The 12,468-nt window shown below is 35.6% G+C and overlaps 2 protein-coding genes and 1 long non-coding RNA gene across 4 annotated transcripts; 1 reads left to right on the top strand and 2 right to left on the bottom strand.

The window, feature by feature from the left end:
* Positions 1 to 534: 534 nt before the first annotated feature.
* LOC124426940 (nucleoredoxin-like) lies at positions 535 to 9,422 on the top strand. The gene is made up of 7 exons (XM_046969270.1): positions 535 to 1,240; positions 6,690 to 6,959; positions 7,222 to 7,322; positions 7,408 to 7,603; positions 7,702 to 7,792; positions 7,881 to 8,017; positions 8,089 to 9,422. Exons 1-7 carry the CDS (start codon positions 719 to 721, stop codon positions 8,314 to 8,316), a joined length of 1,545 nt encoding a protein of 514 aa, XP_046825226.1. The 5' UTR covers positions 535 to 718; the 3' UTR covers positions 8,317 to 9,422.
* LOC124426953 lies at positions 1,537 to 4,272 on the bottom strand. Of its 2 annotated transcripts, none has more exons than XR_006942841.1 (2): positions 3,058 to 4,272; positions 1,537 to 2,993 (listed from the first exon to the last, which is right to left on the bottom strand). It is a non-coding gene; the product is annotated as an uncharacterized LOC124426953 (long non-coding RNA). The 2 variants fall into 2 exon arrangements; XR_006942840.1 differs by having other exon boundaries at positions 3,066 to 4,272.
* Positions 9,423 to 9,473: 51 nt separating the features above from the next.
* On the bottom strand, positions 9,474 to 12,459 carry LOC124426938 (cell division control protein 45 homolog). Its single transcript, XM_046969268.1, has 9 exons — positions 12,307 to 12,459; positions 11,868 to 12,020; positions 11,591 to 11,800; positions 11,322 to 11,501; positions 11,024 to 11,259; positions 10,613 to 10,949; positions 10,143 to 10,537; positions 9,995 to 10,071; positions 9,474 to 9,921 (listed from the first exon to the last, which is right to left on the bottom strand). The coding sequence occupies exons 1-9, from the start codon at positions 12,355 to 12,357 to the stop codon at positions 9,857 to 9,859; spliced, it is 1,704 nt and encodes a 567-aa protein (XP_046825224.1). The 5' UTR covers positions 12,358 to 12,459; the 3' UTR covers positions 9,474 to 9,856.
* Positions 12,460 to 12,468: the final 9 nt, after the last annotated feature.

Here is a 12,468-nt window from a genome sequence, read left to right as displayed (position 1 = left end):
CTGATCATTATATATGCCATATGAAACATTTAATTTTTTACTATAAATAGAGAATATAAGATCTTAGTGTTATAAAATATATATATATATATATATATATATATATATATATATATAAATGATAATAGACATATATTATCGTTCAACCTATTCTAACTTCTTTTAGTGAAAGTTCACTTATATAACTAGAACTGCCAGATGACTTAATATTTTCTTCAAATATGTTAATTTTTTCTCCAATCTATTTGTATGTGTGATAAAAGTCACATATATAGATAAAAGTATTTTATAAATGATAAAAATAAACTAAAATGATTATGGGATAAACATAAAAATATACATAATTGTTTAAAATAATGCAAATCAACCATCGGAGCGTTAGAGACGCCGGGTTACAGCGACGCATAGTGACGAGAATTTCTACTATGCTCACCGAATTTCGCCGAGTTACGACGAAGAGCATTGGGCGGTAAATTTGGCGACGTTCGGGTAATCTCGGGTTCGGTCGGAGAGCGCGCCGAGCCGAACGCGAGTCAACGAAACGTGAATCAGTCGGCGTTCCGCAGCGTTCCGCGTTTGTTCTATAGAAGATCTTTTAGTTGATTTTTTGTCGATATTGTCCGAGGAATAATTTACGGGTGGTCTTGAAATCCTGGAATCTTTCGGCGCTTAGTCGCCGGGTGAATGAATAGTTCGTGGATTGTAAGAAGCGCGCGGTATGGCGGCCGCGTGCGTTGGCGATCAGCTTATGTCGAGCGAGTCGTCTTCGGCGTCATTGGACTTAGCAAAAAAGTCAATTAATAACGGCCGGCCAATATGTTGGCAACATAGATTATTCGGCAAGCAACTGACCCGTTGCAATCAGATTAATTCGCAGGACACGAAACCATGTGATGCAAGCGGTTCCCTCATCGATGAAGACGGCGGTACCGCATGCGATGTTATCGGTGTGTACTTCAGTTTTATCAATCCCGGTGCAACCTGCGACGATTTCACGCGTCAGCTGGTCGAACTTTATGCGAGTGTCAACGCGGTGCACGCGGGAACGGATGCTACCTCTGCTGCCGGTGTGTCGACCGAGAATATGAGTAAGGGAAGGGAAAGGAGGAAAAAGTTCGAGGTCGTACACGTGGTGCTTTGGAGTAACGTGGCTGACGTTTTCGACTTCGAGGAGAGCTTTCGTAATCATGTTACGGATTTACCGTGGTTGGCCGTACCTAATCGGGATTACGAGAGGAAAGTGAGTAGAGTTTTTTGTTTAGTATTTCCTCACTTCCACCTTAAATAATTTTTAACATCTTGAGATCTAATAGATAGGAAGAAATGTAAGAGGAGAATAAAAATATGATATGTTCCTTTTAAATAAAATCTTATATTTCATTAAAATTTTTCCTTATATCGTCGAAATCTTTCAAGATTGTCGTCGATTTTTCATCTTTTTAGATTGCTCAAAATATGTTCCACCGAAAAAGAACGTTACGTTCACGCATGACAACGTTTGTGTGTGGGGCACGCCAAAGTATATACGAGTAGTTATATTTTTTTTTATTTTTTATTTTTTTTCTTTCACTTTCCTCGCACTCTTGCCGCGAAACCGCCTACAGGATACGGATATTTTCGGAGCGGTTTTATTAAGTCTCCCCAACGAACGCCACACGCAAAATCATCGTCGAAGGGTTGCTAAAAAGGCCGACCTTCCTCTCTTTCCCTGTCTCTCCTCTTTCTCTCTCTCTCTTTCTCTTTCTCTCTCTCTCTCTCTCTCTCTCTCTCTCTCTCTCTCTCTCTCTCTTTATTCCTACCTTTCACGAAACTCAAGAACGAAGTGCTAGAATCCTTCCACTTTTTTTTGTGAAAAAACATATTCCTTCTAAGAAGAGGCAAAAACGATTTATCCGTTTCCCTTTTTATTCCTTTCTTTTCTTTGTCTTCATCATTCCAGACAGTTTTTCCTTTGGGAAAAATCGTTTGATGAAGCAGCACTCGAGGCCTGGCTATTGGTTCACCTCGATGCATATGTATGCTGCTTCTTCGATCGAAAACGCGAAGAAAGTTAACGGTAATGGTTCGCGCGCAATTAATGTCAAGTAGTCTCCTCCACTCCGCTACTTTTTCCTCCATTTCAAATTATTAGACCGAGAAATAAAGCCAACAGCGATATCTTGTCGTCATCGTCGTCGTCGTCGTCGTCGTCGTCGTCGTCGTTGTCTTCGTCTTCGTCAACGTCCAGTGATATCAGTCGAAGCGATGCGATTCGACAATTGAAATGAAAAGAGGACGAGAGAGAGAGAAAGAGAGAGAGAGAGAGAGAGAGAGAGAGAGAGAGATTACATCTTTCTTTTTTTCTTTCTCATTATAGAAATGAGTGTTCATCTTTATGCACTCCTTTTATCTAGACAATGAAAAAAAGAGAAAGAAAAATAATAATCAAAATATAGAGGATTCGAGAGCAAAAATATCTTCACGACCAATCTCACGAATTTTGTCTTTATTTCGTTGATTTGTTTATTCATCGAAATTTATGTTTATATTTTATTAGGATTTACAATTGCGATCTTCCGAGAATAAGTAAGGAGTTTTCTGATAGTTTATAAATAAAATCGATCAAATTCTATACCATTCACCAATAAACCATCTCGACATATGATCGACTTCGATAGCTTTCGAATTTGAAGAAAACTTTGGGAATTTTTTTGTTAATAAATCTAATTGCATTCACCATCGCCAATTTACTTTTTTTTTTATTTTTTTTTTTTTTTTACGGACGACATAATCAAAAATGAAAACGAAAAACGGAAAACATAAGGCGAGATACGGTTTAATTTATCTCATATGGGCGTCCTCGTCGATTAGTATTCTCCCTCGTTTCCTCTTCTGCTTATCCAAGTCTCCCTATCAAACTAGCTTGCAATGTCGTAGGGCCACCTAGCACGACGTTCGCTTCTTCAACGACGTAATAAGCCCACGCGTTGCTTAGGCTCGTAGTCTTCTTGGCCCTGTAAAACGTTCCGGGAGAATATGTATATGCATATATACATACATTGATACATATGTATGTACATATATACGTTTGCTTTGCATCAACGTTGAGAAAAAGAGTCAGCCAGCGCCAGCAGCAGCAGCAACAGCAGCAACAGCAGCAGTCAGCAACAGCCAACGGCAGTCTTTCCCATTCGGGGTAGCCGACCCATATCTTCCGCAAATAGCTTTCTCATTCGCCCGCCGAGATAAAGAAAGAAATCGAGATGTAGAGAAATAGAGAGAGAGAGAGAGAGAGAGAGAGAGAGAGAGAGAGAGAGAGAGAGAGAGAAATGGCGGTATGTGCAGGTTCTTTACCACGTAAACGACTGAAGCCTTGAGGGGGAAAAAAAGAAAAGATAAAGGACCGTTTGGATTTAGATAGACTTTGAGGTAGTGCCCACACACAAGTTCTGTGTTTTTACCAGCGAAGCATTTTCTCTCTTTCTCTGTTTCTCACTCACTCTTTGCAACCCCTTTTGCCACCATCATTCCCATCCCCTTCTTTCAGACCAACGTTTCCGTCTAGATTACACGCGACCTACTCGGCTTTGGTGGCCAAAGGAAAAGTGGAGTACGCGCGAGATCGCTAGATCGCAAAGAGAGAGACCCCCCCGTAAGCCACGAAGCGCAAGAACTTCTAAAGGAGGAGTACACCGTTTTCGGGCCCGACGCGCGTATATATCAATAATATTACTTTGTGGCAATGTCTTATCAAAGTCATTCCCCCTTTTTTTTTTTTTTTTTTTTAATTTCTTACTTCTCCTTCCTTTGGTTTTCCTTTTTCTTTTTCTTTTTCTACGTTATAACGTCTATTACTCATAGGAAAGAGAATCAAAATCTAATATAACAAAATTATTTTGATAATGTGTAATACACGAAAAATAAAATTTTATTAGAAGATACATTAGATATAATTAGTAAATGAAAATATATAATATAACAAAGTATATTTGGAAGCCAATAGACACCATTATAGTATCGACTATACTACGTACACAAACATTATACTAAACATTATTGGGGAATACGTTCATTGAGAATGCCTTTTCACGTCGGTTCCTTTATCCTGTTCTCTCATCGGCTAAACGCGACTTTCATAATCGCTATCGATCGAAATAGAAAAAGAGGATAAGAAAGACAGGCAAAGAAAGAAAGAGAAAGAGGGAGAGTCGATTGTGGCTGGAATTACGTCGAATGTCCGTCTGAGGAAAGATGGTAGGATGAAAGAGAAGAAAGCGAAGAAGAGCTCGATCAAAGGAGCATCGTTCAGTCGTTTAAATCTTTCTCCGCCCACGTCGTCCATCGGAGACGTCGTCGTCATTGCCATCGTCGCTGTCGTCGTTGTCGTTGTCACTGCCATTGTCATCGTCTTTGTCGTTGCCGTTGTCGTCGCCATCGCTGTCGCCGTCATCGTCGTCGTCGTCGTCCTTATCGTCGTCATCGTTGGTCGACCACGATTCTTGTATACACGAAGGAGACATTTGAACGAGCGTGAACGAGTCAACAGTGATCCGTTTCCCACCCTTCTACCTATACTTCTTTCTTTCTCTCCCTCTCTCTCTCTCTCTCTCTCTCTCTCTCTCTCTCTCTCTCTCTCTCTCTCTCTCTCTTGCTCTATCGTGTCTTGCTGATGTCGCGATGTGACAAATGGCACGAGCAAAAGAGAGAGAAAGAGAAGGAGAGAGGGGAAAAGAGAAGTTATTTGGCGCGTGAGTGTTGGAGTGAAAGAGAGAGAGAGAGAGAGAGAGAGAGAGAGAATTGGAGGGGTAGAAAGGGTGAGAAGAAGAGAAGGGGTGAGCGAGGAGAGAACGTGGTAGGGGACATCCACACTGTCGGGGGAAATAACGATAGCACCGTCGAGCTCGCGGCAGCAACAGCAAGGGAGGACGTACACGTTATCGACCGGCCGAGACGGAGGCGGCAAACCAACTCGTACACGTATATACTCCGGTACGGACAAACGGAGTAGAGCAGCAGCAGTAGCAGTAGCAGTAGCAGCTATGGAAATATACGCGGAGAGAGAAAAGTAATGCCTTCATGGTGTGAGTGTGTTGGAGGGACAGAGAGAGAGAGAGAGAGAGAGAGAGAGAGAGAGAGAGAGAGAGAGAGAGAGAGAGAGAACGAGAGGGTCGCGATAACGTACGCCGTCGCACGTTTGGTGCCTCGAGTTCACCCTCTTGCCGCCTTATATCGGTTCTCTATCTCTCTGTCTCTATTTCTCTCTCTCTCTCTCTCTCTCTCTCTCTCTCTCTCTCTCGCACACACCCTTCTTCTCCTTGCACCCATATCGCCCTAGGAAATTTCGCATATCCTTCCAAGTACGCGAAAGAGCGTAAAGGGAAGAAGAGATCCCAGAGGACGATAGTTGTAAGAGTGATCCCTGAGACTCTGATGATTCTCCCTCGTGACTCTCTCTTTCGCTTTCCCTCTATCTCTCTTTTTCTCCCTGTTATATTTAGTGTTTCTATCATACAGATCAGTAACAGTGAAGCACTAATCTTTTGTGTAATTAAATTAGGAAAATACTCTGATTACATTCTCTTTTTTTTTCTTTTTTTTTTTTTTTTTTGACGCTTTTTCAAAGCATAATGTGCTTAAAAATTAGATTTAAATCGTTTAATTAAACAAATTTTGATGCTCTTTTCAATGAAGTTTTATCCGAAACTTCGGATCAATTCGAAGGAAGTCTGCTAGTTAATATTAAATGCGACTTTCGATCGATTTGCCTGTACTTTAACTTGTTAATATTGCAGATTGAATCGCGTTTACGAAGCTTTATTCCGTCACTACTGCTGCTGCTGCTGTTACTACTGTACTGTTATCTTCTCGAAGCGTACGTAGACCCTTTGGCGTTTTATCCGTCGCTAGCATCGTAGAAGAGCCCTTTCCTTTTTCTTCTCATCCTGGTTATAATCATACGAACTGACAGAAGAGACAGTACTCATTGTCGGCAGACACCGCACCCTCTTTTCTACACTCGTTGCCATCCTTTACTCTACGTACATTCGGGGTTGTTACGTTTTTTTAAGACAACGGATGAGACAAAGTCGAATATTTCCTCTAACTTTCTCTGTCTTTCTTTCTTTTTTTTTTCTTTTATGATTTGTGCATTGTTTGATGCTTATTCGTAATAAGCCTTGCACAGTCGATGAATCTCAACGTATCTCTATGTGTTCTTCAACTCTTCCTGCTTTTTATGTAAGCAGTACAATATAAAACAGATAGATAGATATTGTAGATAAAGAGAGAGGGAGAGAGAGAATTAGGACAAGTTGAACACAATAATGCATTCTTTTTTTCGCGTTTCGTCGAATGCATCTGTCGTATCATCTTCGAGATTTCTTTAAGACATCCATACGATCATTATTTTTCTTCAGATAATTTTCTAGATTTAGAAACTCGCTCTTATTACTCTTCGGAATAAAATACGTCGTAATGAATAGACTGATTTTAAAGAATTTTTGATGTTTGAGTATGCTATTCTATAAAATGTGTCTATTTCGTTAATCTTTGCAATTTGATCGTTTTATCGATAATCGATAATGATGATAGACATCAAATATAAAAATAGAAGGAGACGTTGATTGTATCATTTAATCGAAAAGCATTGAGAATATAACGAAGAAGAAAGAGACTCGTGCGAGATGAATGATCAGCAATGTTTCTTCTAGACCAGGCTGACAAGAAGGTATCGGATAAAGGCAGGAGTGCCCACGTTGATTCTACTCGAGGGTTCAAATGGTTCGGTTGTAACAAGGGGTGGCGTCGAACGAACCATTGCCGATCCTACTGGCGCCGAATTCCCTTGGAAACCACCGCATCCAAAAGCTGCCCTGGAAGATGGACCTTTGCGGTCTTGTGGTGCTCGCGACAGCAACGAACCAATGTTACACGAGGAACTGCGACATTGTTTTAAAGGTGTTTATTTCAGTGCACATTGGGTGAGTAACAAAAAAGAAATACAGTTATTTTAAGACAAATATTATGAATTCAAATTGAAATTATTTATCCCGTGTATTTTTATTCCTGTGTAGAAATATGAACTGAGTCTAATTACTACACAAAGTTAATTATTATAAAACGTATATTCATATGTGAAAGTTTTTAATGATCACTAAGATCATCGAATGATCGGTGATTATTTTTAGGAAAAAAAAAAAAAAACCAATGATACATACGTAAATTTTTTTATTTCTATTTCAGTGTCCTCCTTGTAAAGCATTTACACCACAGCTCGTGGATACTTACCAGCGAATCCGAGAAAGAGGACATGATTTCGAAGTAATTTTCGTGAGTTCCGATAGGTAAAATCATCTTTCTGAGATCCCTTCTTTCCTGCGATTATTTCTTCGTGGATTTGAAATGATTACTTATCTTGTTTCATTCCAGGAGCGAGGAGTCCTACAATGCTTATACAGAAACAATGCCCTGGCTTAGGATACCATTTAGTCAAGAAGAAAGACGTCGAAAATTGGCTAGAGCTTTAGATGTCCAAGCAATACCCACCTTGGTTATTCTTGATCCACGGGATAATATCATCACTCTCGATGGTAGAGCCGAATTATTAGAAGATCCTGAAGGATTGGTAAAAATCTAATAAATCTTGATTTTTTTTGGATAACTCATTTTTTTTAATATGATTCTATCAATCTTTTTTTTTTTTCACTTACTTTTACATCGCAGAACTTTCCATGGACCAGTCGATTGGTCAATATTCTAACGGAGAAATATGCGACGTCGTTGCACGATGCACCAGCGATCATACTCTTCGTTGGTAAGTAAACATGAAATTAAATATAAAATAATGATGTATCTAAATGAAAAAGAATATAAGACAAATTAAATTATACATTCATTTGCAGAGGGCGATGATTGCGAAATACAATTTGCAGAAAGTGTTTTATTACCTGCCGCTGAGACCTATAGAAGAGATCGTCCAGATTATGATCCCAATTATGACGATCCCGATGGCATATTACAATTTTATATAGCCTTAGACGTAAGAATCAAGTGATCGAGTTTTACATATAATTAATACATCTAATTCTTCTTATTTGATTTATTCTACAGTGCGAAACGTCGGATATTCTTCGTGAATTTGTTGGTTTGGACGATGCAGTACCTCTTCTGACGGCTATCGATATACCACGAGGAGTTTATGTGGTAATGGAGGACGGTGCCGAAATTACAGTAGATTCTGTACAACAATTCGTCGATGGATTTCGTAGTGATAAACTACCAAAAAATAAGATAGTGGCGGTACACAAGGCTCCCAAAAATGAAAATGTTTCAGCTTGAAAAACGATCTTCAAACTGATTCCAAAATGTGAATGGTGTCAAAGTGTCTAATTAATGATGTGGTTACCAATCAAGCAATAAGCTCGTAGCTTAATAATATCGAGTTTGGATTCGAAGCTGGCACAAGTTCTAGTCACTCGTTTATCGCATCAATTTCAAAAACTGCGCGGAAACAAACGCATATACACTTTGTGAAATTATAAATCTAAAAGTATTCCCATTTAACAGACTCTTCTACCTATTTGTGCCTAAAAAATGTAAAGAACTTCATTTATATACTTGAACCGGAGAAAATTATTGTCTTGTATCAAAATTGTACACGATGATTTATGAAAAACAAAATAACGAATATTATTCGATTCGTGTATATCACACAACACTTACACCAGTATCATTTTTCTAATACCTTACATGTAAAGATTCTTACAAAAATATGCATGCTTATCCAAGATATATTACATATATGTCTTGTTATATGTTCTTCATATTTACTTGTGCCAGCTATATATAATAATTACAATATTTCAATGATTAAAGTCACAATAAGTTGTAGAATTCTTTTTTTTTTTTTTACTTTTTTTTTTCAAGATAAAACTTTCAGTGTGTTCATTATAATTGATTTTTGATATAGGTAAAATTTTTAATTTGATAAAATTTGTTTATATATGAACGAGCATGCGAGTCTACGAACGTTCAATTATCATATAACCACAATGGAAATTTTTCTCTTCCCTTTTTCACTGTTTATATCCATCTCTGTGATACTGTAGCAGTAGCTCGTTTCATAAGAAAGACCTTGCGTGAAAATTGTGTTTGTAATCACACACTTATAATTATATGGAAATAACCAAAAGACTATGTATTGTATAATAGCCAAAAATAAAACAGGCGGATTGTATTTTTAAGTGCACACGCGCACATGGGATACGTTAATATATAACTATATGTATTACTTAATAAACGCCAAATAGGCATACATTTGTAGACTTTCAAAACATTCTATAATAATTCAGTTTTGATACTTATGAAGAGAACATAAGCATTATTTTATATGTTCAAGCTTTTATTATCTATTGTTTTTTGTTAATAATAAATTGATGTTAGACACAGAAGTATTTTAATTACTCACCTTATTCTTTTTTCTATATAAATATAAATATCTACGGTGCTATTTTCTTTTTTAATTTTTACTTTTACAATAATATTAAAAAAAATAATGTTGTATAAACATACAAAATCTGATTCCAACCTCAATAATATTGTGTTTTTATATGTTAAGTCAATAAAAATTTTTGATCTACAAATTTCGTTCGCATTCATACTAATCACACTAAACACATGTGCCCTCATCATGATTAACAACTGTACAAATGTACATATATATTACAATATCTTAAAGTTATTTATGTTCTTAATGTTAAAATAATATTATGCCGTAGTATTACATAAAGTAGATAAATTATACTAAATGCATCTTATAGTCATATTTTTTAAAATTCGCATGATTTATAACACATTAACAATTACTTTTATCTTATTTTCAAGTAAGAAGTGCTGCCAGAGCATCAAAAAATTTTGGTCTCTCTTCGACCTTCAGTCTTACTACTGCAAAAAAAATTAAAATAATATAAAACATTATGAAACAATAATGCATATATATTAATCAAATAGATCTTACTTGTTGTATCAAAATAATCTGCATTGATATATGAACTTGTATTTTTAGCTGCTTGTTCAAACGCTTTCCCAAATAGACTACAATAAATAAAATATTGCGTTTATATTCTAATCAATAATAATAAAATTATGAAAAATATATTTAGTACCTGCGTGGCTGATCTTCGCATATTGGTGGAATGCCAATGATTAGACATGTACCTTCTTCAGAACTGAATGAAGCTGTTGCAACTAAAGGCCATTCACGTGCACGTCTACTTTTAGATGAATGTACATATGCTTTCAAAATGAATTGAGCTAGCATGATTAATGGATGAGGATGAGCAAATAATCGACTATCTAAAGTACCATCCGGAATAACAATATAAAGAAATGAACCAGTATTTATAATTTGCTTCATTTCTAGTATAATTTGTGCAGTCTTAAAAATGTTGCTAAGCATAAGTTTTGCTTTCTCTATACCGTTTTCTAAAAGTTCCTTTTTTGTACGTGATAAACAATCCAATGCATCCAAGAAACAATGCTGTGGTAATCTTTCTCTTGTCTATAAAATATGAATATAGATAAATACTTAAATTTGCAATTTAATTTAAACAAAAAAAAAACAATAATTACTCACAGTAGATTCCATTAAAGCTAGCATTGCATAAACTATATCAGACGCACAATATTTAAATCGATAACCATATTGTAATGTGAAACTAGTACCAATAATTCTATCAACATTGTATTTTCCAGCTAATTTTTCTACCATTTGCCTAAATTCCTGTCTAAGTGTAAGATCCATAGCAGTGAAACGTTGTCGTGATTGCGCTAAGGGTAATCCCATTTCTGCCAAAAGTTCTTTCAAACGTTGTTCCCCTCTAATAGACCAAAGTCGTAGCGATACTGCAGTTGGTATTGAATGTCTAAGACTTGCTTCAACAGTCCAGTGACGATAAAGTACAAGTCGAAGACTACAGATTCCATAAGAAAAATACTTACTGCACTTTATTTTATTGAACTTAAAATAATAAGCACAAAAGGATACTCTTTATCATAAGTTATTCTAACTACACTCTGTTCTTGTTGTTTATCAGTATTTATACCCTGTTTATGAGTTAATCTTGAAACATGTGCTTGAAGTGTACCTTCTTCGAGTATGCTTGTTTGTGATTCTACTTTGCTAAGAATGGCCTGTTCTGTTGAACCAATAATAGCCCACCATAGCATGTCCAAATTATCTTTAGACATATGCCAAGCCATTTCAAAAATAAGTACTGCACTCTATAAATTGGCAAAAATAAATATTATATCTATATTATATATTTTCTCAATATAATACATACAGATTTTCCATAATAGCTATATTGTGAATAATTAAAAAGAATTGTCGCTCTATTTTCAGCCCATAATCTTTTTTCTTGTCTCTTTATTAAATCTTCTTCATTTAATCTACGTCTTTTTGTCTCTCTGGGTTCACTATTACCATCATCAGAATTATCATTTGAAGCATCTTCATCTTCTGACTAAAAATAATGGATATGATTATATTATTATATCAAATTAAAAAAAATAAATTAATTAATAAATTATATTATTTATAAATTATATTTACCGAATCATCCCTGAACACATCATTATATTCTGGAATGTCATCCTCAGCATCTGGTTTTCCAAGAATACGTATTTGATATTCTGAATATATGTTACACAAATCATATGGTCTATGACTGTCAATTATAAAAAATGAAATAGATTCTGGAGGTTGTAAGAGTTCTACTAGGTCTATTGTACCACCACAATTTATCATAATAATATTTTTTACCTGTAAGAAACATTGTATTATTTTGTTTGTCAAAGGTCAATAAATTACATAAAAATATTATGTTTACCTCTTCACAATTTTCTTCTATTGCCTGAACCATATCTTGTATACCTTGTACAGGTACAAGCGTATATAATATATTATCATTTTTAAATAATTGTTGTAAAATTCTACAGGCACAAATTGCATCTATGTCAAAGTTTACTAATAATAAACATCTCTGCATTAAAAGAAGAATACATAAGTAATTTATTTTAATGTATTAACATTTTATTTTATAAAATTATTTAGACCTTAATATTATATAATATCAAGGAAATTAAGCAAAATTTTTTGTCTTCCATTCTACTTAAACATTACTAGTGACATATTTTCTTATATATGTATACATATATTCTTTTAAATATTCGAAAATATAAACTGAACAATAATATCATAATTTAACCTAAAAGGAAAAGCTAATTCATTATTTTTTACATATTTACTAAAGTAACATTATAACTTACATCTCTTTGTATTACATTGTAAAATTCTTTTTCTAAGTTCGGTACGAACATGTTGCATTGATATCCGGCATCTGTGATATTTTATTTATTTCAACTTACTTTAACTCTTAACAGTTTACCGCGGAAATGGAACAACATCGACGGTGGCGTGCTCTGTGATAA

This window comes from Vespa crabro, chromosome 9 (genome assembly GCF_910589235.1).
Source record: "Vespa crabro chromosome 9, iyVesCrab1.2, whole genome shotgun sequence".
Taxonomy (NCBI): Eukaryota; Metazoa; Arthropoda; class Insecta; order Hymenoptera; family Vespidae; genus Vespa; species Vespa crabro.
Note: the sequence above shows the minus strand (reverse complement) of the source record. Positions and strands in the feature narration are given on the sequence as shown.

Bases quoted from the DNA above. Each gene is read 5' to 3' on its own strand.
- LOC124426940 (XM_046969270.1), top strand. From the start codon at position 719: ATGGCGGCCGCGTGCGTTGGCGATCAGCTTATGTCGAGCGAGTCGTCT. The intron at 1,241-6,689 runs GTGAGTAGAGTT...TGTTTCTTCTAG, and splicing joins ATCGGGATTACGAGAGGAAA to ACCAGGCTGACAAGAAGGTA. The intron at 6,960-7,221 runs GTGAGTAACAAA...TTTCTATTTCAG, and splicing joins TTTATTTCAGTGCACATTGG to TGTCCTCCTTGTAAAGCATT.
- LOC124426938 (XM_046969268.1), bottom strand. From the start codon at position 12,357: ATGTTCGTACCGAACTTAGAAAAAGAATTTTACAATGTAATACAAAGA. The intron at 11,502-11,590 runs GTAAATATAATT...CATTATTTTTAG, and splicing joins ATGTGTTCAGGGATGATTCG to TCAGAAGATGAAGATGCTTC. The intron at 10,072-10,142 runs GTACTAAATATA...TATTTATTGTAG, and splicing joins TGCGAAGATCAGCCACGCAG to TCTATTTGGGAAAGCGTTTG.